Raw genomic sequence first — 26,265 nt, 5'->3', positions numbered from 1 at the left:
TTTTTTGTTATTTCCTTTTTTTAGGTGTTTTTTATCCAAAAGTTATACAACTGCAAATGGTTACAAATTCAAACAGACAGACTTTTAACAGTGATATACAGTACATGTACCTATAGATCCGATTACATATTTTTAGCAGAACAGAGTTTCACCACATTTGTCAGTGGTCCTGTGTGACCTGCTATTTACTGTCACTTGTAAACACAGAAGCCTGTCTTTTCTGTTACAGGTGACAACTCACCACTCCCAGCAGCTCCAACAGCTCTGCCTGCCACCTGGAATTCCAAGGTTGAAGCATTTCAAATGGACAAATCAGACTACTGTGACAAGACTTAGACAAGACCTGCTCCAGGCTAACGGTGGCTGAGCAGCATGTGGAGGACACTGTGACTGACCATGCTGCCTCCATCCGGAGGTACGGGCCCTTGAATACAGAACTGAGAATGCCGAAAATCAGAGCCAGAGAAACAGTCTCTGTGTCGTGGGCCTCCTGGAGGGGGTAGAGGGTGACAATCCCACAGTCTTCACGGTCCAAATACTGGATAATGGACCCTGAGATTAAATAAAGTTTTTTGTTAAGTAATGTAGACTCCTTTGGGCCCTTGGTGCTATGGGATGCATTTAAATCTTGGCTAAGGGGGGGAATATATCACTAGAATTGCTGCGAGGAAAAGACGATCTGTGCAGTCTCTCAGACAGTTGGAGGATCAGGCTAAAGCACGGGAAACCATATCTGTAATGACTCCGAACCAGAATAACTATATATCTTGGCAACATACCCTAAAGGGAGAATAAAATATGCACAATGGTGGGACTATAACGGTGCAATATATAAAACAGTATAACAAAAGTATGTTTAATCATTTATTAAAAATATATCACAGTACATTGTACATTGTGAAACCAGATGGTTTGATAAGAACACATATGGTTAAACATGCATTTACAGGATGTAAGTCCCGTTAATTGTATGAACAGCAGACTATATAGGAGAAAATCACAACTCAGATGATAAGACCAAATATATTTCGCCTGTTTGTGGCTTCTTCAGGGGTATAGTTGAGATCAGAAATCTGCCAGTTCTATTAGTGATAGAAAAATACATATTATACATCATTATACAAAAATTAATGGGTAAGTATAGTGTCATTTTGCCAGTGTGTGTGAAAAGCATGCTAACCTGCTGTCCCAGAACGGAGGGGGGAGGGGACCAATGAAAAGAGAGACAAAAGAAAAACTTTCCCCGATCCTGCCAAAATTGGCTATATAGCATGGAGCCGTGACCACACGATGGAGAGTGGTACGGGGCCCTGGACCAGTCCGTGCCGCGTATAGAGGCCAAAAGCCCATCCACAGGAGGGGAGAGGGAAAGGAGAACCAACTAAAAAGAATATATAAAAAACCCTTTGAATATAATATTACAAAATATGAAAATCACTTAACAGGCATATACATAAATAATGAATATAAAGTTCACTTACTGGGTTCAGAAAAGCGCAGAAAGCACCTGTGAGGATGAGCAAGAAGAGCCCAAGTGCTGGATTCAGCACAGGTCCTAAACAAGGCCAGTAAGAAAATTCAGATAAGAAATAAGAAAAACAGGGGAGGCACAGCAAATAAATAGGTGTTATTTTAGTCTGGACCTGTAGGACACACCAGATCCATATTAGCAACATTTACATCAGTTTGAATAGACTAGTTCATCTAAGTTATACTAAATTCACCATGAGCCAGGCACCTATTAGTCTAGAGCAGAAAACCACAACAAAGGAAACATTGTTTCGAAAATAGAGCAATTATAAATAAACACTATAGGGCCAGATTCACAGAGCAAGTACGCCGGCGTATCTACTGATAGGCCGGCGTACTTTTAAATTTCCCGCGTCGTATATTTAGTTTGAATCCTCAAACCAAGATACGACAGCTTCTGGGTTCGATCCGACAGGCATACGGCTTCGTACGCCTTCGGATAGTAGGTGCAATACTTTGGCGCCCGCTGGGTGGAGTTTGCGTCGTTTTCCGCGTCGGATATGCAAATTAGCGATTTACGACGATCCACGAACGTACGCGCGGCCGTCGCATTTTCTAACGTCGTCTGTAGTCGGCTTTTTCCGGCGTATAGATAAAGCTGGTATTTTGCGGCGTATACATAGACTTGCCATGTTTAGTTTGGCCATCGTTCCTGCGTCGAAATTCGATTTTTTTTTTTTTGCGTAAGTCGTCCGTGAATAGGGATGGACGTAACTCACGTCTAAGTTAAAAAAATTATGTCCTAGTGACGTCATTTAGCACAACGCACGGCAGGAAATTTCGCGACGACGCATGTGCATTTCATTCGGCGTGGGGACACGCTTCATTTAAATGAAACCCGCCCCCAACCCACCCAATTTGAAATCCACCGCCAGAAATACACTACGCCTCCGTAACTTACGGCGCAAACTCACTGAGGATTCGAATCAACGCCAGGTAAGGTACGGCGGCGTAGTGTATCTCTGATACACTGCGCTGTTCTACATGTATGTGGATCTGGCCCATAGTACCTGGTTTGATGGGCTCAACATAGATCAATCTCCTCACACAAACGTGCAGCACAATTAAAAATACTGTAGGAGAAAAATCTCAGAATTGGCCGGGGTAAGAAGTTAAAAATACCATGGAAAGTGTTTTGTAATATTTGCTAGATAAGTGGAAACCATACCTGTTGATCCTGCCATAAATCTTGTCAGTTGATAAACCTTCCTCTACTCTCTGCCTGTGCTGCATCATTTTTAATTACATTGTTGTCAGTTATCGCTGAGTATTATACCCCTCTATGTTATGGAGAAGATGAAGTTCTATAGTGTGGACTGTTTTTTGTTTTCCTAATACAGCAGAGTAATGCCGCGTACACACCATCACTTTATGCGATGGAAAAAAACGACGTTTTCTGTGATGAAAAAAAACAACGTTTTTGAAACGTCATTTTCAAAAACGACGTAGCATACACACCATCGTTTTTGCAAAAAGCTCTAGCAAAGCGTGGTTACGTCCAGCACGTACAACGGCACTATAAAGGGTCATTTCCATGCGGAAATTGGCCTTTTTTGCTGATATCGTGTTGCTGCGTGTTAGTAAAATTTTGGTGAGAGACGATTCGCGCTTTTCAGTGTTTGTGCTTTAAATTTTGTTTTCTGTTGCACAGTTTGTGTATTTGTGGTCGGATCTGTGTTACAGTGCTTGTATTCAGGACGTATTTGTTTTGGCAGTGCGTTGTTGTGTGCACGGTGCTGTTTTGCAGGTCGTTCTTCAGAGGCCTTCAGGGCGTAATTTTTAGTTCGATCTGATTTGACGACCGTTTTCTAGCCATGTTGCGGGTACGTTCTCGTCGCCGAGATCGTGCTGTACTTGTTGTTCGGATGTGTGCTGCATTTGTGCTGCATGAACGGTCCATGAACAGGGTGAGGAGGAGGTTGTGGACCAAGAACTGGTTGCTTCGCAGGGACCAGTTCTCTCATATGCCTCTGCTGCGGGAGATCTGAGAAAACAACCCTGATGATTTCAGGAATTTTCTCAGGATGTCTGACCCCGTATTTCAGCAGCTTTTGGCTTCGGTGTCGCCTTATATCACCAGGCAGGACACCGTTATGTGGGAAGCCATCACTGCTGAGCAGCGGCTAGTTGCTACATTGCGCTACCTTGCAACAGGGAGTCTGCAAGTCTGCAGGACTTGAAGTTCTCGACGGGCATCTCCCCCAAGGCTCTGGGCCTCATAATCCCGGAGACCTGTTCTGCCATCATTCAGGTTCTGCAGGAGGACTATGTTAAGGTAAGTGGTGTCCTTTCAATGCACAAACTATGTATATATTGTCTGCTTTTAATTTTTTTCCAAACACTCCCTAATTAACCTGTTTGTAATATGCTGTGAATGTTCCCTTTGTCTTCATGTATGCTGGTTTTTTAATTATTGTTTGCCCTACATGCATCTTTTATTTAGCCAACCTGTCAAGCATGCGATTGTGTGGCCAAACACACCTAGGCTAGTCCCTATATCCCCCTTTATTTGTGGCCTCCATTGTAGTGCTGCATTTTGTGTGTCCCTATATGCCCCTTTATTTGTGGCCTCCATTGTAGTGCTGCATTTTGTGTGTCTCTATATCCCCCTTTATTTGTGGCCACCATTGTAGTGCAGCATTTTGTGTGTCCCTATATCCCCCTTTATTTGTAGCCACCATTGTAGTCCAAGCCCAACCCCCCACCCCCCAATGTTTTTTTTTTTTTTTAACTCCCCCTAAGCTGTTATTTTTCACATCAGAGGTGGTGATTAATCTGCTTAGTGATCCCTTATTATTTAGGTATCTTAAAATAACATTTGAAATGGTATTTTTTTTTTTTTGGATCCCTGAATGTTTTGTGATATTCTGTTCACAATGTTTGTTTGAATACATTTTTTGTTTCTTTTTCTATACAGTTCCCCACCACGCCACAGGAATGGCAGACTGTGGCAGCGGACTTCTCCCAGCGTTGGAACTTTCCGAACTGCGGAGGAGCCATTGATGGCAAGCACGTCCGCATCGTGCCCCCACCCCATTCTGGATCCCATTATTTTAATTACAAGGGGTTCCACAGCGTTGTGCTGATGGCGGTGGTGTCTGCCAACTATGAGTTTTTGTACCTGGATGTTGTGAAAAATGGCCGGATGTCGGACGGCTGGGTCTTTGCAGAGACCGAGTTCGCCCAACGGCTTAAGTCGGAGGACCTTGGATTGCCCCCATGCGGAGGAAAACGAAGAGGGTCTGCCCTTCGTGTTTTTAGCAGATGAGGCTTTCGGATTGGGTCCCCACCTCATGAGGCCATTTCCCCAACGCACCCTCACCCCTGAAAGGAGCGTTTTTTTTATTATCGGCTGGCCAGGGCAAGACGGGTGGTAGAGAATGCCTTTGGAATCCTGGCCAGCCGATTCCGATTGTTTTTGACTGCAATAAACCTCACAAGTGGAACCACGTTATATTATGCTGCTGCATTCTACATAATTTCTTAAAAAGACATTCAACAAACTATTTAACTGTATTGCCTGATGAGGCAGTTGATGTTGCTCTGGAGGAGGCCCGTGAGGCTAGCCATACAGGCTTGGCCCCCCAAAACGCACGTGCAGTGCGGCAATCCTATGTGGATTATTTTATGGGGAGGGGGGCCATTGCAATGCCAGATCTTGGCTAAATAAAATCTTTGTTTTTCTGAAAGAAACAGTCTGATTTTTTTTTTTTTTTTGTAATTGTTTAGTTTTGTGTATTGTAGCTTTTTCCTAGGTTCTCATAGAGCCATGTGTTTGGTATGTACTTAAATACCCATCATTGCAGAGAAAAATGTTATCGGTGTCTATCTTGTAAGTGCCGCATCCAGATACAAATCAAAAAATAGAGAACAATTCCCCTAAAGTCCAATTAGGGGAATTGTTCTCTATTTTTTAAATACCCATCATTGTCAATCTTACCACCCCAAATATACCTGAGTTCTTTTATTAGTCAGCATTGATACAAAGAACTAGCCACACCTTTTTGATCATACAAATATGTTTATTGTTTAACTGAGCTAAAATCCAGGTTTTTTTTTAAAAAAAAAAATTCATTTATACAAAAATACAATCAAGGTTTTTTTTCCAATTTTTGGGGTTTTTCATTTATACAAAAATACAATCAAGTTTTTTTTTGTTTTTCATTTATACAAAAATACAATCAAGGTTTTTTATTTTTTTTTTTTCATTTGTACAAAAATACAATCAAGGTTTTTTTTTTTTTTTTTTTTTCATTTGTACAAAAATACAATCAAGGGTTTTTTTTGTTTTTTTTTATATAAAAATACAATCAAGGTTTTTTTTTTTTTTTTTTTTTTTCATTTATACAAAAATACACTCAAGGTTTTTTTTATAGTATAGTTTTTTTTATAGTATACAAAAATACAATCAAGGTTTTTTTATTATTATTATTTATACAAAAATACAATCAAGTTTTTTTTTTATAGTTTTTTTGGTTTTTTATTTATACAAAAATACAATCAAGGTATTTTTTTTCATTTATACAAAAATACAATCAAGGTATTTTTTTTTTTAATTTTGACACATAAAATCAAATTTTTATATATATATATATATATATATATATATATATATATATATATATATATATTTTTTTTTGACACATCTTAAATCATGTTTTTTACTAAACAAAATCAAACCTAAAGAAATCATTTTTCCAAATAAAAATCACACCCTCCCCAAAACATCTATTACATTTTTTAGCTGTCGTTCCAGCGTTTTTGCTTTGTTCCGAATTTCTCTTGATGCAAGACGGATGTCTTCTACCTGTGCCCTGCACAACAACACATCTGTGATGAAGAGCTGAGCACTATATGTGTCAAATCCCTCACCAGCACGACTTGTTCCTGAAATGTGGGACCAAAACATGTATTAAAATTATGTAGGCCTACATCTACATTACCTGAAGCTGTGGTATATGATACTTTACCGGATGTTGTGGCGGGTTCCCCTTCGTCAACATCCCTCGGGGGTGTGCCCTGGGTTTGTTGTGCCTCCTGCCTTGCTGCTTCATTGTGCCCTACGAGATTGAAGAAAAGGTAAACATGAGGTTAAAAGATTATAGAGGCCTGAAAGAAATTAAAAAAATATTTTTTACTAATATTATGGGACGATAGTTGGTTCGAAAAACCCTTCTAAATCCCTAAAAAAAAAATGTAGACATTCCCAATGCACTTTAAATTCTTTGGAGATTTGGTGTATTTTTCTACATGGAAGCTAACTGGATTAGCTCACCTCTGTGTGACACCCTACATAGGTTGTTCGTGTGACAAAGAATTGTGCTACTGAGTCCACATGTGTAACCAACTGCTGTGCAGACACTCTTTTTTCTGTATATTAAGGTAGTATTTAATCTTAAAATCGAGTTAGGAACACATCTACATCAATTCCACAATTGATGTCACCTCAACCCACAAATATGTTGCTACTTTCATGTTTGTGGGTCCAATAATTGGTCGTATGAGTTGTCGTTCGTTCCATCAAAAATAATAAAAAGACAAACTTTTTGTCTGATACATTGTTTTAAATCCCATTAGCCCATGCGAAATAAGCACGATGCCATTTCTCACAAATATCAAATTTAATTAGTTAAAGTCATCGAATGAACGACGACTCCGACGACCAAATATTGTGCCCGCCAATCAACACATTTCACTTCTACCTGAATGAAAAACCACATGGCACAAAGAACACACCCAAATAATGAATACACATGAAAATTACTTACTTCTTCTTCTAATCTCTTTTTATTTTCTCAAGTTGCTGGGGCTCTCTCAACTTGAGGTCTGACCACCTTTTTCGCAGTTGCTCTCTGCTCCTGCGTTCCCCAAATTTCTTATGGAGCCTCCTGATCACCTTCTCCTTTATTGCGGCCTTCACTTTATTGGGATGCCTGTGCGGGCCATGGTTGGCATCATAGTCCTCCCTCCTTAAGATGCTGACCATCTCCACCATTTCCTGGAAGGCCATGTTGGAGGCTTTGTACCTCCGCCTGGTTCTTCTGGTTGGTTGGGCCTGGCCTGCCTCCTGGCTTGAGCTAGAAGCCACATTGCTCTGCATGTCCTGCATGTCATCCATAATTCTTCACAAAACGAGAGAGAAGGGGCGGGGAGAGGGCGAATCCAAACGCCAGGGGCGGGGTATCGTGCGGAGCGTCACGCGTGCGTATTGTAAAAAGTGATCCGACGTGTTTGAAAGCGACGTTCAGAGTCTGTGGAAGAAGGCGAAAGTCACGATCGTTTCAAACGATGGTACGTAACTATTTTTGTCTTTATTATAGTGAACAGTGGATGAGTTTGTGGGCTAGATATGGTGATAAAGCTTATTAGTAGTAGTGGCTTGACTGACATTAGGTTTTTGTTTATATCTTTGCAGAAATAATGGATCCCTTCAAGGATGCTGACTTTATGATTGAGTTCATACAAAAATGGAAGGAACATCCTGTTCTGTGGCAAACAAAAAACCCAGTTAATAAAAACAAAGATGCCAGGAATAAAGCAAGGAAGAGCGTGCTTGAATTTGTTAAGACAAGGGTCCCCAACGCCACAACAGACACTGTGAAGGCAAAAATCAATTCTATCAGGGGCACCTACAGGGCCCAATGGGTCCAAGTCCTGGCCTCAATGAGGTCTGGGGCTGCAGCTGAGTCCATATACAAGCCTACCCTGTGGTTCTACAGTCAGCTGCAGTTCCTGGATGACCACATTGAGGCCAGGGCATCCCTGTCTACCCTTCCCCCAAGAGGTAGCTCCCAGCTTCCCAGCAGCCAATCCTCCAGTCTTCCCTGCAGGCAAGAGCAGGCAAGCTCGGAGGAAGAGCCAGAGTTCCTGGAGGACCCCGATTGTGACCCATGGAGCCATGTATTGCATTTTGCTAGCAAATTTGTATAATCAAAGTATAATAATGATGTCAAATTGATGTTACTAGTGTTATAAATTCAAAGGGAATGTACAAAAAATGTGGATCATATCAATAGACAGTAGTGGCAAAACAGGATGGGGACAAGATAGAAAAATGAAGGGCTCAGAATGATTGTGTGTCATTTTCTGGTACGCCATTAGGGGGGGGGGTAACGCAATACACCTGGAAGGGGTCCCGGATGTCAAACACCCTTTTTGCCCCAAATCAATTTGTCACAAAATAGACTACTTTTCTTTTTTGGGTAAAGGCCCCCTACTTCCCTATTTCAGCCTGCAACAACCCCCCCAACTCCAGGGGGACCTTGTCTGAAGCTGTGTAAGGGGCCACATCATTATGGATGGCAACCCTGTGTGTAATATATATTAGCATTCAATTTGCATCTGTCATTATTTTAAAAATGTGTGTGATTAATGAAAACAACAAATAAACTATGTCCCTTTTTTTATACACAGGCAGAGCAAAGCCAGGAGGAGGCAGGCCCCACAGGGAGCCAGGGGGAGGCAGGCCCTACAAGGAGCCAGGGGGAGGCAGGCCCCACAGGGAGCCAGGAGGAGGCAGGGCCAACTGCAAGGCAGGAGGTGGCAGAACCCACTGGGAGCCAGGAGGTGGCAGGCCCCAGTGGGAGCCAGGAGGCACGCCGGCGTGATACCATCTCCCGGATCCCTCCACTCCGCACTCCCACAAAAAGGGTCAGGAGGCTTCGCCAAATGGAGGAGGAGACCCAGGCCCTGCTTCGCGAAGCAACTGCGGCCATCCGAGAGACCCAGTGAAGTAGAGGGGTTCGCAGCGCTCATTGCAGCCAAGCTCCAAAATCTGGAGCAGGGCCAGCGTGTGCGCTGCAAACTCCTCATCTTCAAAGCCATAAGCATGGCATCCCTGGGGCAGCTCAATGACGACACCAACATTGTGCGTATTGCTCCTCCTGTCCTTGCCACTCCTCCTGCTCCTTCTCCTTCTCCTGCTCCTCCTCTTCCTGAGGCTGCTCTGGCTCCTGGCACTACATCGTCTCCAGGAACCCAGCCCCCGAGGACTTGGGCTACAGGGAAGGCTACAGGGAAGACTGCAGGGAAGGCTGCTGGGAAGGCTGCTGGGAAGAAAAAGACCAAAAAATGAGACGGTGCCCCTGATGGGATTTTTTTTTGCCTCACAGCCTGGATTGGTGGCTTGGTAGACCCTTGTGTTAATAATTTCAAGCACGCTCTCAAGTGCTGCCTTCCTTGGCATCTTTGTTTTTATTAAGTTGGGTTTTTTGTTTGCCACCATTTTATTATTTCCAATTTTGGCAGAATAAATGCATTTTTGTTTTCTCATACAAATTTGACCATGTGTATTTTTTACAAAATAGAGAGATCATTAGTGAGTGGGCAGACCCATTTCCCAAACATTTTTGTTAACATTAACAAAGTAAAAAAAACTCCTTGTGGGTAACTTCAAATAAATAATTATGTTGTTGCGGCCACTTCACACACTCCAAAATCAACCCAAAATATAGATTTTAGAAAAAGTTTTGGCCAAAAAAAAAACAAAAAAAAAATATTTTTAATATATATATTTAGAATTTTGGAGATGGAAGATACACCTAAAAAAACACAACACAAAACAAAACATTATATAACAAGAAACAATCAAGTAAAAAGCTTGTCATAACTATGTAACAAGATCAGCCGCAACACACGACCATTTTAGTGTAGCTTTAAAAGCAGGGTGTAATGCAGCGCATTCTTTTCTTCTATACAAGTTGAAAACGACCTAACGAATGTGCTTAATCCATTCTGAACAGTAGTTTTACCAGAACGAGCGCTGCCGTCTCCTAACTTGCTTCTGAGCATGCGCAGGCTTAAAACGTCGTTTTTGCCTACACACGGTCAATATTTATGACACAAAAAACGACGTTTGGGAAAAACGACACATAAAATTGAAGCATGCTTCAATTTTTTTTTGTCGTTTTTCACAAGACAAAACAACGTTTTCCCCCACACACGGTCAATGAAATTGACTTTTTTAAAAACGTCGTTTTTTTCCATCGCATAAAGTGATGGTGTGTACGCGGCATAAGAGTCGGTTCACACTGGGGCGACACGACTTTCAGAGGCAACTCCAACACGACTTCAGCATGAACCACCAGGCATCTTGGGGCGATCTGGGGTGATTTACAACACGACTTAAAGTTGCCTCCAGGAAAGGGAATGTTAGAAGTGGCCAATCAGAGCTTCTAAGCTATTTTGACATGATTCTTCTTCCTGTTTCATTTCTTCTTCCCTGTTCCCTGTTTTTCTGTGTCCAAAATGCTCTCTGTGCGTTAAGTAATGTCAGCTGTCATAGCAGCTGGTTTGGCAGTATATTGATCTATTGATCAATAAGGATCTATTGATCCTGCCAGGGATATACTGTTGTTAGGGATCTATTGTTGTTGTCAGGGGAACTAGTGTTCCTGTCAGGGATCTACTGTTGTCAGGGATCTATTGTTGTTGTCACAGGAACTATTGTTCCTGTTAGGGATCTACTGTTGTCAGGGATCTATTGTTGTTGTAAGGGAAACTAGTGTTCCTGTTAGGGATCTACTGTTGTTGTAAGGGGATGTATTGTTCCTGTCAGAGATCTACTGTTTTCAGTGATCTATTTTTGTTGTCAGTGGATCTATTGTTCCAGTCAGGGATCTACTGATGTTGGAAGGGGGATCTGTTGTTCCTGTCAGGGATCTACTGTTGTCAGGGATCTATTGTTGTGAGGGGAACTAGTGGGGATCTATTGTTCCTGTCAGGAATATACTGATGTTGTAAGGGGATCTATTGATCCTGGTAGGGATATACTGTTGTCAATGATCTATTGTTGTTGTCATGTGAAATAGTGTTCCTGTTAGGGATCTACTGTTGTTGTATGGGGATCTATTGTTCCTGTCAGGGATCTATTGTTCCTGGCAGGTGATCTACTATTGCTGGCAGGGGATCTACTGTTGCTGGTGTTTTCTATTGTTTTCTATTGTTGCAGTCTGCAAGGTATCTATCATACTGCTTGTCTTGGTAAAAAGTTCTATACAAAACTGTTAGTACCACAAATGGCCAGAAGGGGTGGTCTTTGGAGATGAGTAGGGGTTGGAACCAAGGCATGGTGCTCAGAGCTGGGTAGGGATGTAGACAAGGGGGGAGTTCATGCACCCATTCTCTGTGAAAACAAGTGGCCTGTATGGAACTCCTGTATGGAACTACAACCATCATGCCTAGTCAAGGAAAACAGACATATAATAAAGGTTACACTTGCATTTGGCAGTGCGGTCGGTCTGGGACAATACATCCCAATCCTCAAAGGACAGGCGACAGATATCCAGCCAGGCATTGTCCCTCTTCAGTCTTCAGTTAGTCCTTGTAATGTCTGTCTGTCCTGTCATACAAACATGGTCTCTCCTTGATGAACCTTATAAGAGACTCATTATCCACAGCCTCTCTTCTATTCCCTTCCCTGGCTCTGATGTCGCAGGGCTGGACTGGGACAAAAATTTGGCCCTGGACTTCATCCAGACAGGCCCACTTTAACAGGTCCCATGGCGGCCGGACAACTCCCGCTCCCTCCCCGGCCACCCAAGCCCCCTTTCACTAGCCGTTCTACTTTATTAGAGTAGAACGGCTGGTACTGGTACTCTTATAGGCAGTACCAGTGGGGAAGTTAGACATTATTTCACCCAGGGCAAAGAATCAGTTCGGTGCCCCCCCTTATGGGACAAGATTAGGCAAAAGTGAGAAACTCCCAGGCCATAGCTAGCTGTTGAGTCAGCTGTCTGTCCCCTTCCCCATGCTCCCCTGTCGTCCCCCCTGCTCCTCTGGTCCTCCCCCTGCTTCTCTGTTCCCCCCAGTTGAGTGCTGCGGGGAGGGAGAGGAGGTGAGCGCTGCGGGAAGGGAGAGACAGAGGAGCGTAGGGGGGCGGCGGTCTGCTGTCACTGAAGCCGGCCCACTGAGCCATCGGCCCACCGGGAAACTCTGTGTAGTCCCAATGGCCAGTCCATCCCTGGTAGACATGGTGTATAGAGGTGTCTAAACTGAAAGTAATCAGTGTCTAGGAAGGTGGGGGCTGCCTGGGGACAGGGGAGTACCTGGGTGCTTCTGGGTAAATTCCTCTCTGCTTCCTGAAAAGTTGCTTCTAAGTTGCCTCACTATGTACAGTGATCAGACTTGGAGACGACTTGCATTGAAATCAATGGGTACAAGTCGCCTAGAAGTCTGATTGAAGTAGTACAGGAACCTTTTCTGAAGTCGGAGCGACTTCAGTAGTGTGTATTAAGACGTCTCCCATTCACTTCCATTGCTTTTCTGGACAGCGCGACTTGGGGAGACTTGAGGTGACCTGAAGTCGGATAGCAGATCGCCCCAGTGTGAACCGTCTCTTAGTGAGTGTTGCCACCCCTGGACAGAAAATGTTACTGGCAGTATCACCAGATGTAAATAAAGAAAGCAAAGCATGAAAAAGGAAAACAAATGCAGCCACCACATTTAAGGACTGTTCATTTTTGGTTGTGAGTTTGGATACAATTTATCAATTAAATGCTGCAAAAATCATGTTCTTTGTTTTTCCTAACACTTCTTCACAGAAACACTTACACCATGTGTAGAATTTAAATGTGTCAAGTTATCAGTGTCGAGACAATTAATGTTGTGTTATCTTAGGTCTGTGGTCAAATGTATTGTTCAATTCTTTTCATAATCAGCTTCAGTAACAAAACATGAGATAACCACATCCTATTAGGTTTGTTAAACCAGGAACCGTACTGTAAACAAACGTACTAGCTGCTACATAATGTACATAAAATATGTCTTACCAACACAACATGCTGCAAATCCCTTGTAAACTAATTATAAACACCCTATCACAGTATATAGCTCTCAATCAAAAGAGTTTATAGACTGTATATAAAGAAAATGCACAAAATTCACAATTAATATCCGTAATGTTTGTAATATGTGTAATATTAGTTTCTATTTGTTGCCTGGTGAATGTAACAGTGTTAATTTTGACTTCAAATTTCAATAACATTTTAGTCATAGTCTTTTGAGTAAAGCGTAATTTTACTTTTTTTTGTATTTTAGTCACGTGGAATGTTTTATTTTTAGCTGTATTCAGGGGTCAAGTCCTGGGAAAAAAGTGTTGGAACTCACCCAACCCCCCCACCTCAAAAATAAAAAAGTGTGTGTGTGTGTATGTGTGTGTCTATGTATATGTACTGTGTATATATATATACTGTATATATATATATATATATATATATATATATATATATATATATATATATATATATATATATATACTGTATATGTATATGTGTGTATGTATATATATATATATATATATATATATATATATATATATATATATATATATATATATATATATATATATATATATGGTAAAACCTTGGATTACGAGCATAATTCGTTCCGGAAGCATGCTTGTAATCCAAAGCACTTGTATATCAAAATGTTCCCATAAAAAAATTATGGCAACTCAAATGATTTGTTTCACAACCATTTATTCATAAGTCCTTCAGTCTATAGTCCATATAAAAAGATTATAGCAATGTGATAAGTTGTGTAATCATAAAATGTCCATCCACAAATAGAAGCCTCCACAAGGGGATTTTAAGCAAAATTCAGCAGGGGCTACAGAGTATAAAAGAGATGAGAGCCTACTCTAAGGCCCCATACACACGAGAGGATTTATCCGCGGATACGGTCCAGCGGACCGTTTCCACGGATAAATCCTCTCGAGGATTTCCGCGGATTTCTATGCGATGGTGTGTACACACCATCGCATTGAAATCCGCGCCGAAATCCTCTGGCGATGACGTGTCGCGCCGTCGCCGTGATTATGACGCGGCGACGTGCGCGACGCTGTCATATAAGGAATTCCACGCATGCGTCGAATCATTACGACGCATGCGGGGGATCCCTTCGGACGGATGGATCCGGTGAGTCTATTCAGACCAGCGGATCCATCCGTTGGGATGGATTCCAGCAGATGGATTTGCTTGGCATGTCAGCAAATATTCGATCTGCTGGAATCCAGCCTTAGGCCCTGTACACACCATAGAATCCATCCGCTGAAAAATCCCAGCAAATGGGTTTCAGCGGATAGATCCTATGGTGTGTACACTCCAGCGGATCTGTTTCCGCGGATATTTCTCCCCTGGGATGGATTCCAGCAGATCGAATATTTGCTGACATGCCAAACAAATCCATCTGCTGGAATCCATCCCAACGGATGGATCCGCTGGTCTGTATAGACTCACCGGATCCATCCGTCCGAAGGGATCCCCCGCATGCGTTGTAATGATTCGACGCATGCGTGGAATTCCTTATATGATAGCGTCGCGCACGTCGCCACGTCATAATCGCGGCGACGGCGCGACACGTCATCGCCAGAGGATTTCGGCGCGGATTTCAATGCGATGGTGAGTACACTCCATCGCATTAAAATCTGCTGAAATCCTCGAGAGGATTTATCCGCGGAAACGGTCCGCTGGACCGTATCCGCGGATAAATCCTCCCGTGTGTATGGGGCCTAAGTGTAGAAATATGGTTACATTTAATGAAGGTATAACATTTAGCAACTCACATGGTTGATGATTAAAAGAGGCACATCTAAGTATGCAGGCATCCGGGGTAAAGCAATCCACATAGCCCGTCCTCCGCACCGCTGGCTCTCACCGCTGTCTGTCTGAAATCATGACTGGGAAGACTACCCTTCAGTAGAGCAATCTAAAAGCGAGGCTTGAATCACTCGTGGAAGGGACCACATTAGGGATGACTCGAACACCCCCCAGTTCGGTTTGCATCAGAACATGCGAACAGGCAATAAATTTGTTCGAACATCCGAACACTGTTAAGGTCTATGGGATTTGAACATGAAAAATCTAAAGTGCTATTTTTAAAGGCTTATATGCCCCAGGGGACATGTATCAATGCAAAAAAAAGTTTTAAAAACTGAAGTTTTTTTGGGATCAGTGATTGTATGCTTAAAGCGAAACAATAAAAGTGAAATATTCCTTTAAATTTTGAACCTAGTATGCCTGTAAAGTAGTGCTTGTTTCCCATACTTAGAACTGTCCCTGTACAAAATGACATTTCTGAAGGAAAAAAAAGTAATTTAAAACTTTGCGGCTATAATGAATTGTCGGCTCCTGGCAATACAGAGAAAAGTCATTGAAAGTCATTGATAAAAAAAATAATAATGTGTGGGGGTCCCCCCAAATTCAATTACCAGGCCCTTCAGGTCTGGTATGGATTTTAAGGGGAACTCCACGCCAAATAAGAAAAAAATGGCGTGGAGTTCCCCCAAAAAATCCATACCAGACCCTTTATCTGAGCACGCAACCTGGCAGGCCGCAGGAAAAGAGGTAGGGAACGAGAGAGCGCCCCCCCTCCTGAACCATACCAGGCCACACGCCCTCAACATGGGGAGGATGCTTTGGGGGTCTGTGACCCCTCAAAGCACCATGTCCCCATGTTGATGGGGACAAGGACCTCATCCCCACAACCCTTGCCCGGTGGTTGTGGGGGTCTGCGGGCGGGGGGCTTATCGGAATCTGGAAGACCCCTTTAACAAAGGGGACCCCCGGGTCCCGGCCCCCCTATGTGAATTGGTAATCCTACCATTTCACAAAGAAAGTGTAACAAATTGTAAAAAAAACACAGACACCGTTGGAAAAGTCCTTGTGAAGCATATGCTTCAGTGTAATTCTCCCTGCTTGTTTAATGCTGTGTGTGTGTGTTAGAGGGAAGGTGATTTCAGGTGTGACTCACTCCTCTGCTAACAGGCTGATTGAAATGTTATTGACCCTTCCTCAGCCAGTCCTATTTCAAAGGGTAATTGATCTAGGTGGAATATTGGGTGATTTTCTTTATGGGGAGAAGGGAAGACTTTGACGGGGATATCATTCTAATACCGTCACAGTCCTTGTTAAAAATAAAAATAAAAAAAAGATTCCAGCGGTGGTAATCCACTCTCGGTCTCCGCTCCAACGCTGTCGGTATCCTGTGATGGGTGATCTCCTCTCCGGGGTCCAGTGATGAGACGATCTCCTCTTCATCCAGGTCCAGGATCCAGCGATAAGATGTCCGCAGCACAGCACATCACCTGTCTCCACCGGAGACAACCCAGGAATGATGCGGCGAGAGCCAGTGACAGCTCTTATGTAGGTGAGGGTGGGGCCACCCGTCACATGACCCCGTCCCCCTCTGACGCAAAGGGAAAACCCAGGCTTTCCCAGTGAAAATAAAATACTTGCCTATGTGTTTTTATTCAAATATGACAGTTTGTGAGTAGACAGGTACATTTCATAAATACAATGTCAAATTAACAAGGGACACCAACCAACCTCCTTCAGGTTACAAAATACAAGATAATAATGTTCTCGTGGGAACTTGACACACAAATATATATATATATATATATATATATATATATATATATATATATATATATATATATATATATAGAGAGAGAGAGAGAGAGAGAGAGAGATCACTAGAAAATAATTTTAAAATAATAAAAAAATAAGGAGATCTGGATTAAAATATATATATATATATATATATATATATATATATATATATATATATATATATATATATATATATATATATATATATATATATATATATATATATATATTAGGGCTGTGGAAATTAACTATTAATTCATCGATTAATCTTTAATTTTTTTGATCGATCAAAATTCTTTTGATTGATACTCACCTATCCGCCGGCTTCTGGACCTTCAGGGAGTTCCGTCGGAGATTCGGTGACGTCACGGACACCGACGGGGCTCGCCGTGTCCATCTGAAGGGCTCTTTTGCTGTGCCTTCATATCTGCATGTCGGCGGGACCTTACTATCTGCTACACGCAAGGGCTGTTACACTTCCCTCTATCACCCTGGGATTCTACAACTATCCACTGGGAGTTGTGATAGTTCCCTTCACGGGACATCTACATGCCGACGGACTGTTAACTCCTCCTCATCTGGATTCAGCAGTGGCATCGTTGTACATCTTTTTATACTAGTATACAAGTATCATACTTGGCTACATGTTTTTATGACTGCTTTTGCTACCGTTTGGTATTACTCGCACCATTTTTACAGTTTATGGAATGAATGCTCACTGAATCCCAGTGCGCATGCTCCAAATGATGTCGGCAAATCGTCATGCTTTCGACGTGAACGTAAATTACGTCCATCCGTATTCGCAAACGGCGTAAAAAATTCAAAACTCGGCGCGGGAAAGACGGCGATACTTAACATTAGCTACGCCTCATATAGCAGGGGTAACTATACGTAAAAAGCCAAACGCAAACAACGTAAAAAAAAAACGCTGGGCGGTCGTTCGTTTCTGAATCGGCGTAACTCCTCATTTGCATATTCGTTGCGTAAAAGTTACAGAAGCGCCACCTAGCGACCGGCCTGGAATTGCAGCCTAAGATCCGACGGTGTAAGTCACTTACACCTGGCGGATCTTAGGGAGATCTATGCGTAACTGATTCTATGAATCAGTCGCATAGATACGACGGCTGGACTCAGATACGCCGGCGTATCAGGAGATACGCCGGGGTATCTCTTTTTTGAATCCGGCCCTATGTAGCTACATCGATTTTATCTCCAGTGCAATATTTATTTTGTTACCTATTTGAAGACTATAAAAGTTTTAATGCTATTCCCATCAAGCGCTGCCTTTGTGTGTTTTTTGTATCCTGCTATCCATTTTCCCTGTGGTTGGTAGCTGCACTGGGAATCAGCCTGCAAGGAGATCAGCTAAAAGTAGTTGGATCTGTATGTGCGTTTTAATTAATTGAAATTAGTTGATTAATCGATTAAAAAAAAATCGATTAATCGAACACAAAAATTTTGATCAGTAACAGCCCTAATTTATATATATATATATATATATATATATACATATATATATATATATATATATATATATATATATATATATATATATATATATATATATATATATATATATTCTAAAAACAAATTCTAAACATTATTATGGAGATCTGGCTTTAAAAACAAAAAATGTTATTCATGAGATCACGAGAAATATTAAAGAAATACGTTTGTCAGAACTCTGTGTGAATATCAGCAGCAAAACAACTTAATTATTCTAGCATTATAAAGAACACAAGAATACGCTGCATTACAAGATCCCAGAATTTGCAGTGTGACATATGTGCTACCTCCATTACGAACGCCAATTTTACCAGACCGAGCGCTTCCGTCTCGTACTTGATTCTGAGCATGCGTGGTTTTTGGTGCATCGGACAAGCATACGGACGAGCGGATTTTCCGATTTAGGAATTTTCCCCGTCTGAAAAATAGAGAACATGTTCTCTATCTAAGTCCGTCAGAATTTAAAACGGGCATACACACGGTCGGAATATCCGATGAAAAGCTCCAATCGGAAAATCTGACCGTGTGTACGCGGCATAAGAGATGTAATCAGGTAATCTGTTTTAACAAAAGGAATTTTATGTGTTTAGATGTACTGTATAATACAAATGTAATTGTTGCCCTATGTTTGGAAGCTTAAAGTTTCATTGGGCTTTTTTTTAAATAGATTTTGGTGGGAGATTGTGTCCGGCACCTGCTGTGCGGTCATTTTTACTTTTGTAACAACAGTAATGTTTGTTTGGTCCTCTGAGCCCTGCCCTGATTGTAGATTTGGATAGTTGTTACAAACTGCCGTCTTAGACCATCTTCAAGTCAAGTTAAGATATTTATTGCATATGCAAGTATAGCACCATGCTCCCATTGAGTAGGCGCTATATGTTAAATTATAGTTGTCTGAGCAGTAGTTTGGCTCGGAAGGATTATTCTAAATTGTTGGTTCTGTTTCAGTTCAGCTGGGTTGCACAAGTTTCCCCTTGATGGTGGGTGTCGCTGTTACCACAGGTCAAGGTTGTAAAGGCCACAGGCTGGATGTATTGGGTATCTCTCTCCCAGCAGTGGCTCAGAGGGCTTGTTCAACCCATTGTACATTCTGGGGAGGGGTACTTAAGGGGCAGACACGCAACCATCCCTGATTTCGCAAAAATGTCCCGTGATCCGCGTCAAATGCTGCGGTCCAGCGATCAGTACTATATAGTCCCGTGATCCCGCGCCCCCCCGCGATTAACGCGATTCGCGGTCAATCCCGCGTATCGCGGCAAATCCCGTGGTTGTTGATAAAACCCCGCTCACCAACTTTGTTAACCCCCCCCCGCTTAACAACTCTGATCCTCCGCGGACCCCCCCCGCTCAACAACTGTGACCCGCGCAACCCCCCCCTTGCTCATCAACTCTGATCCGCGCCCCCCCCCCCCGCTCAACAACTCCATTGGGAGGTATTTGTCCCTCATTATGAAGTTGAAAAGTTGGGAGGTATGGACACGGTTTTGGCGGGGTTCATCTTTCGATCCGGACCTGATGGCCATCCTGGCCTCAGGGACGTGTGAGCTGTTTCGTAGCCTCTGGGCCAGCTGGCCCGAGGCCTCGCAACTGAGAGTAGGCCCAGGAGTTTCTGGGGCCTACTAATCCAGGGACGGTCCTTCGCTACCTTATCTACGGAAGGAAGCTGAACCAGTGGGAGGCGTATTTGCCTCACTGTGCTGCCGGTTCGGCTGAAAGATTCTTGGCACCGTGAGTTGTGTAACTTTTGTTGGAACTATACCAAGTGTGCAGTTGGTTACAAGATCTTGTGGCAGAAGATCGTGGGACGACACTTATCAAGTCTGTGGCAGAGACTTTGATGAGCTTTGCACCAGCTACTAGGCCAGTGAGAGTAGGCTTATCTGGTGGTTGCTGAAATACAGTGTGGAGCTGAGTTAATCCTCTGGATCTAAGTTGTAACCGTGATCCGCAAAGCAAACATACCTTTCCCTATCCCTCTACCCCTCTGTTGGAGAACTTTGTTTAATAAAACCCTTGAAAGAGACTTTGGGGCAGATCCACAAAGGTATTACGCTGGGGTATCTCTTGATACGCCGCGTAATTTCAAATTTTGCTCGTCGTATCTTTGTTTTGTATCCACAAAACAAGATACGACGGCATCTCGGCTAGATCCGACAGGCGTACGTCTTAGTATGCCGTCGGATCTAAGCTGCGATTTTTCGGCGGCCACTAGGTGGCGTTTCCGTCTAATTCCGCGTCGAGTATGCAAATTAGCTAGTTACGGCGATCCACGAACGTACGTCCGGCCGGCGCATTGTTTTTACGTCGTTTGCGTTCAGCTTTTTCCGGCGTATAGTTAAAGCTGCTATTCTAAGGCGTACTCAATGTTAAGTATTGCCGTCGTTCCCGCGTACAATTTTGAATTTTTTACGTTGTTTGCGTAAGTCGTTCGCGAATAGGAATTTGCGTAGAATGACGTCACCGTCGTAAGCAATGGCTGGTTCCGGTTTAATTTCGAGCATACGCACTGGGATACCCCCACGAACGGCGCATGCGCAGTTAAAAAAAAACATTGTTTACGTCGGGTCACAACGTATTTACATAAAACACGCCCCCATTACATCCATTTGAATTCCGCGCCCTTACGCCGCCAGAGATACACTACGCCGCCGTAACTTACGGCGCAAATTCTTTGAGGATTCTAAATAAAATAAATAAGTTACGGCGGCGTAGTGTATCTTAGATACGCTGCTCCTGGCGCAGAGGTACGTGGATCTGCCCCTTTGTGTTTGGTGCAGACATTCTTATGGACAACTCTTCAAGGAGAACCCCTAAAACGAGCGTATGGAACAGTAAGGTAACGGTAGGCCCAAATATAAACCAAACAAAAGAGTAAAAAAAGAAAGATCTCTCAAAGTAGACCAAAACAGACCGCTATGGATGGTACAATGAACTTTAATCATAGAAAAATACACAGCAATAATTAATCAAAAAAGGTGACAGATAGATAGATTGGTTTATACAATAAAAAAAATAAGACAACGTTGTCTAATTAGCTTAAAAACAGGGGAATCGCAGCTGCACACATCACATACATAACCCAATCAAACAATCAACATGTTCAAATACATTTGGTTATGGAGCACAGGGCGAAGTTTGCCACTTTCAGATGGATAATATGTGCTATTTTCCAGGTATGTATATTCTTGAAAATGGATAGCTGGGTGAATGCGTGAGGGTAAGGTAGACCTAAATGAAAGAATACTTATATTGGTAATAAGAGCACTTCAGATGGAAAAGTCCAAAAGGTGCCGCATATGTAATAGGAACTAATCTCTGCAATTGCATCAACTAAATAGCTTGGTGCGGTATAGCTATACACATGAATCAGCTTGCATAATGGCACATATACATAAATGTATGTGTGGGGGAGACTGTTAGAGGGTCAGACTGAATGCATCCATCACAAATCAGTGGGCAGGTGTGTGCACTCTCACCAAATCCTCGGGTGCAGTCTTCCTTGAAGCTTCTCTCTACCCCACACTACATACAGATGAAAAGGACGTTTCCCATGGACTGTATGTTGCGCACGCAAGGAGAAGGAACTTCCTTGCTGTGCGGTCCGTGCCGTCAGAGTGCCGTGCTGGTAGCTTCACGTGTGGTCCGCTTGTTGAACAGGCTCCCCAAGGAGCGTGCAATTGCAGGGAATATTACCCTTGTGTAGTCAGCTGACAGTTCCCGTGTAACGTGCTGACGCGTTTCAACAGCCAATGAGTACTGTTTTCCTCAGAGCGGGGAGGAGACTGAAGCCCTGTACACACGATCCATCCATCCAATGAGAGAGAGTCGTGCCTACACACCATCAGTTAAAAAACAGATCGCGTCAGAATGTGGTGACATAAAACACAACGACATGCTGAAAAAAACGAAGTTTAATGCTTCCAAGCATGCGTCGACTTGATTCTGAGTATGCGTGGATTTTTAACAGATGGACGTGCCTACAAACAATCGTTTTTTTTCTATCGGTTAGGTATCCATCGGTTAAATTTAAAACAAGTTGGCTTTTTTTTAACCGATGGATAAATAACCGATGGCGCCCACACACGATCGGTTTGGACCGATGAAAACGGTCCATCAGACCGTTCTCATCGGTTTAACCGATCGTGTGTACGTGGCCTGAGAGGTGAGCTAAAATAGCCATATATGCATGTAGTTCCACATTTTCATCACAAGATGTCAGGCAAGTCTCCTCATCAACATTCAGCAATGGATTTAGAAGGGTAAAAATGGCATACAGATCGCGATTGAAAGAATAGTTTTTGTGAAGAGGGGAAAGTGAAGTATACACATACATATATGTATATATACATGCCTACATATATATTTTATCCACTTTAGAAGCATTAACGGCAACATACTTAGTGAACCTAACCACCAGGCAGGGTAGATCAATTAGATCAAATAAATCACCAGTAACAAGAAAAAATAAAATAAAATAAAAATTTGCATATTAAATATAGGATAAGAAGAAGAATTAATCAAAAATGAAATATATTGACAAAAATAATAACTGAGCATATACCACCATATCAAGCAGGCGTTTTCCTGTTGAATGGTGGTTTATTAAGGTCAACTATACTGAACAATATGTAGATTTATATATAATACCTCTTTGTAAGGTATTTAACCACTTAAGGACCGGACCAATATGCTGCTAAATGACCCAAGGGGTTTTTACAATTCGGCACTGCGTCGCTTTAACAGACAATTGCGCGGTCGTGCGACGTGGCTCCCAAACAAAATTGGCGTTCTTTTTTCCCCACAAATAGAGATTTATTTTGGTGATATTTGATCATCTCTGCGGTTTTTATTTTTTGCGCTATAAACAAAAATAGATCGACAATTTTTAAAAAAAAACAATATTTTTTACTTTTTGCTATAATAAATACCCCCCAAAAACATATATAAAAATGTTTTTTTCCTCAGTTTAGGCCGATACGTATTCTTCTACTTATTTTTGGTAAAAAAAAAATCGCAATAATCGTTTATCGGTTGGTTTGCGCAAAATTTATAGCATTTACAAAATAGGGGATAGTTTTATTGCATTTTTATACATTTTTTTTTTTACTACTAATGGCGGCGATCAGTGTTTTTTTTCGTGACTGCGACATTATGGCGGACACTTCGGACAATTTTGACACATTTTTGGGACAATTGTCATTTTCACAGCAAAAAATGCATTTAAATTGCATTCTTTAGTGTGAAAATGACAGTTGCAGTTTGGGAGTTAACCACAGGTGGCGCTGTAGGAATTAGTGTTCACCTAGTGTGTGTTTACAACTGTAGGGGGGTGTGGCTGTAGGACTGACATCATCGATCGAGTCTCCCTATAAAAGGGATGACTCGTTCGATATGCCGCCACAGTGAAGCACGGGGAAGCTGTGTTAACATACGGCTCTCCCCGTTCTTCAGCTCCGGGGAGCGATCGCGACGGAGTGGCTATAACCGAATAGCCGCGCCGTCGTCCCGGATCGCTCCCCGAGGGAATCCGACCGCCGCATGTAGCGGGGGGGGGGGTCCCGATCGGACCCCCGACCCGCGGAAAGGCAGGGACGTACAGGTACGCCAATGTGCCTGTACGTGCCATTCTGCCAACGTATATGTACATGCGGCGGTCGGGAAGCGGTTAAAATCGGTTGATCCAGGCATTACCCCATATTTTTTGTTTATGTTTTTCGACTTTTTCTTTGTCCTGTTCCTGCCTTGTGATCCTGTCGCAGCCTTTGGCTATTGCCTTTTTCTATATGTGGCTTAAGATTGATAGGTTGATTTGAACATATTGTTTGGATATATAAATGGCATACATGATCAATGACGATTTGGATAACGAGATTGAACCAGCTTTCTCTTTTGGTGGAGAAAATCAGGATTCAGAGAGAGAACCCATTAAAAAACTACCGTATTTATCGGCATATACCGCACACTTTTTTCCCCTGAAAATAGGGGGGAAATCACGGGTGCGCGTTATACGCCGATAGTGTACCTTGGGCTCGGGGGAAGGAGGGGGACGAGCGCTGCCAAATGTGCCGCCGAGCGCCGCCAGAATTCAAGTGCTATCTCTCCTGTTTACTCGGCTCTAACGTCACACACACAGTCCCGCTTCCGCCACCGGCATTGGACCAGTGTTCTATCAATCACAGCAGCTGGTCCAATGCCGATGGCGGAGGCAGGACTGTGTATGTGACTGCCGCCGAATGAACAGGAGATGACAGCCCGGTGATTCCCTCACTCCACAAAAGAAGGTGAGGCTGCAAATGGGCACAGAGAAGCCACACACGTGCAATGTAACAAGGCTTCAATTTTACATCATCCTTCATGCTCGCCTATGGTGCAATACTTTGATATTTTGTGAAGTTTGATTGAGATGCATGTACTGTCCTTAAAAATATAGAGGCTGCGATTACTGAGTTTCTTTAATAACAGTTTCTTCTCTGATGGTTATTTTGATGCGTTAGCAGCAATGCTGTGTACTTACTGCACCTAGAACAAAGCTAAATGAACTAATTCTGACAGACACTTCTCACTCCTAATTCAAGCTGCATTTAGGCACAGATTAGGCTGCATTGAGGCTGCAGATGGACACTGACCACAAAATTTAAAAAAAAAAAAAAATTCCTGAAACATCCCTCTGAAATTGGGGTGTGCGTTATACGTCGGCACTCGTTATACGCCGATAAATACGGTATTTAAAAACCATAAAAAATTAATGATTACATTTCTGAAAAGGAAATGGGACATCTCTTCTCTATCTCCAACAAAGTCACTCCACGAGGACTACGTGAAAGAGTAATCCCTGCTGAACACCTTCATACTCCCAGGTTTCTCGAAATTTGGAAGAATGAATGCCTAAACAGGGGTCTGAATCTGATGCGACTTATTGTCGCTGAAGAGTAACTCCAGTTAGACAAACTACGCGTGGAACTTGAAAGCAGCGCTAAGCTACTAGAACCTTATAAAGACGATTCAGACTTTGAGAAAAACAACGGATTCATTAAAAAAAGAAATAGAGAGAATTCAGAAAAATATAAAATACACTAAACAGGAAAAATGTAAACAGAACTTACTAGACTGGTAAAGTGGTGATATCTTTGATCCAACAAAACAAATTAGAAGTAGGAGCCAGCCAAGAAATTTTAGACAGAGACAACGTCCCCATAAAACAAGGACAGGATCATCCTCTGAAACTAGGGAATGTGACACCATCCCTAGATCCCAATCACATACCGAACAAAAAAAAACACAGAAGGAAAAGGAAAGGACAGGGAATCAGAGCAAAGCAGGAGAAGTGGGAGACTGAGGAGTCAAAAGAGGTACTGAACATTCAATCTTCTAACCAAACTGATGACCTTAAAGCGGAGGTTCACACAAAAAATGAACCTCAGCTTTTTGGATCCCCCCCTCCGGTGACACATTTGGCACCTTTCAGGGGGAGGGGGGTGCAGATACCTGTCTGAGACAGGTATTTGCACCACTTCCCGGGTCTGATCCCGGCGTGGAATCCAGCCTGTGACGTCACTCCCCCCGCTGTCTTCTGGAAAACACTGTTCCCAGGAGAGAGCGGGGACCAGTGACGGCGCGCCGCGATCCTCGCACATGCGCAGTAGGGAATCGGGCAGTGAAGCCATCAGGCTTTACTTCCTGATTCCCTTACCGAGGATGGCGGCGGAAGCAGCCGAGGACTGAGCGATTGTTCAGCCTCGGCTGCTGACATTGCGGGCACACTGGACAGGTAAGTGCTCATTTTTTAAAAGTCAGCAGCTGCTGTATTTGTAGCTGCTGACTTTAAAAAAAAAAAAAGCAG

At 42.7% G+C, this 26,265-nt stretch overlaps 1 protein-coding gene across 1 annotated transcript in view; it reads right to left on the bottom strand.

The window, feature by feature from the left end:
- Nucleotides 1-1,403: 1,403 nt before the first annotated feature.
- Nucleotides 1,404-26,265, bottom strand: part of LOC120936415 (alpha-1,4-N-acetylglucosaminyltransferase-like) — a 142,208-nt gene continuing 117,346 nt past the window's right edge. Inside the window, exon 4 of the mRNA XM_040348724.1 lies at nucleotides 1,404-1,555. Coding sequence (XP_040204658.1) covers nucleotides 1,419-1,555 — 137 coding nt within the window. The 3' untranslated portion in view covers nucleotides 1,404-1,418. The remainder of the gene's footprint in view (nucleotides 1,556-26,265) is intronic.

The sequence above is a fragment of the Rana temporaria genome, chromosome 4 (genome assembly GCF_905171775.1).
Source record: "Rana temporaria chromosome 4, aRanTem1.1, whole genome shotgun sequence".
In the NCBI taxonomy this organism is placed as follows: domain Eukaryota; kingdom Metazoa; phylum Chordata; class Amphibia; order Anura; family Ranidae; genus Rana; species Rana temporaria.
Note: the sequence above shows the minus strand (reverse complement) of the source record. Positions and strands in the feature narration are given on the sequence as shown.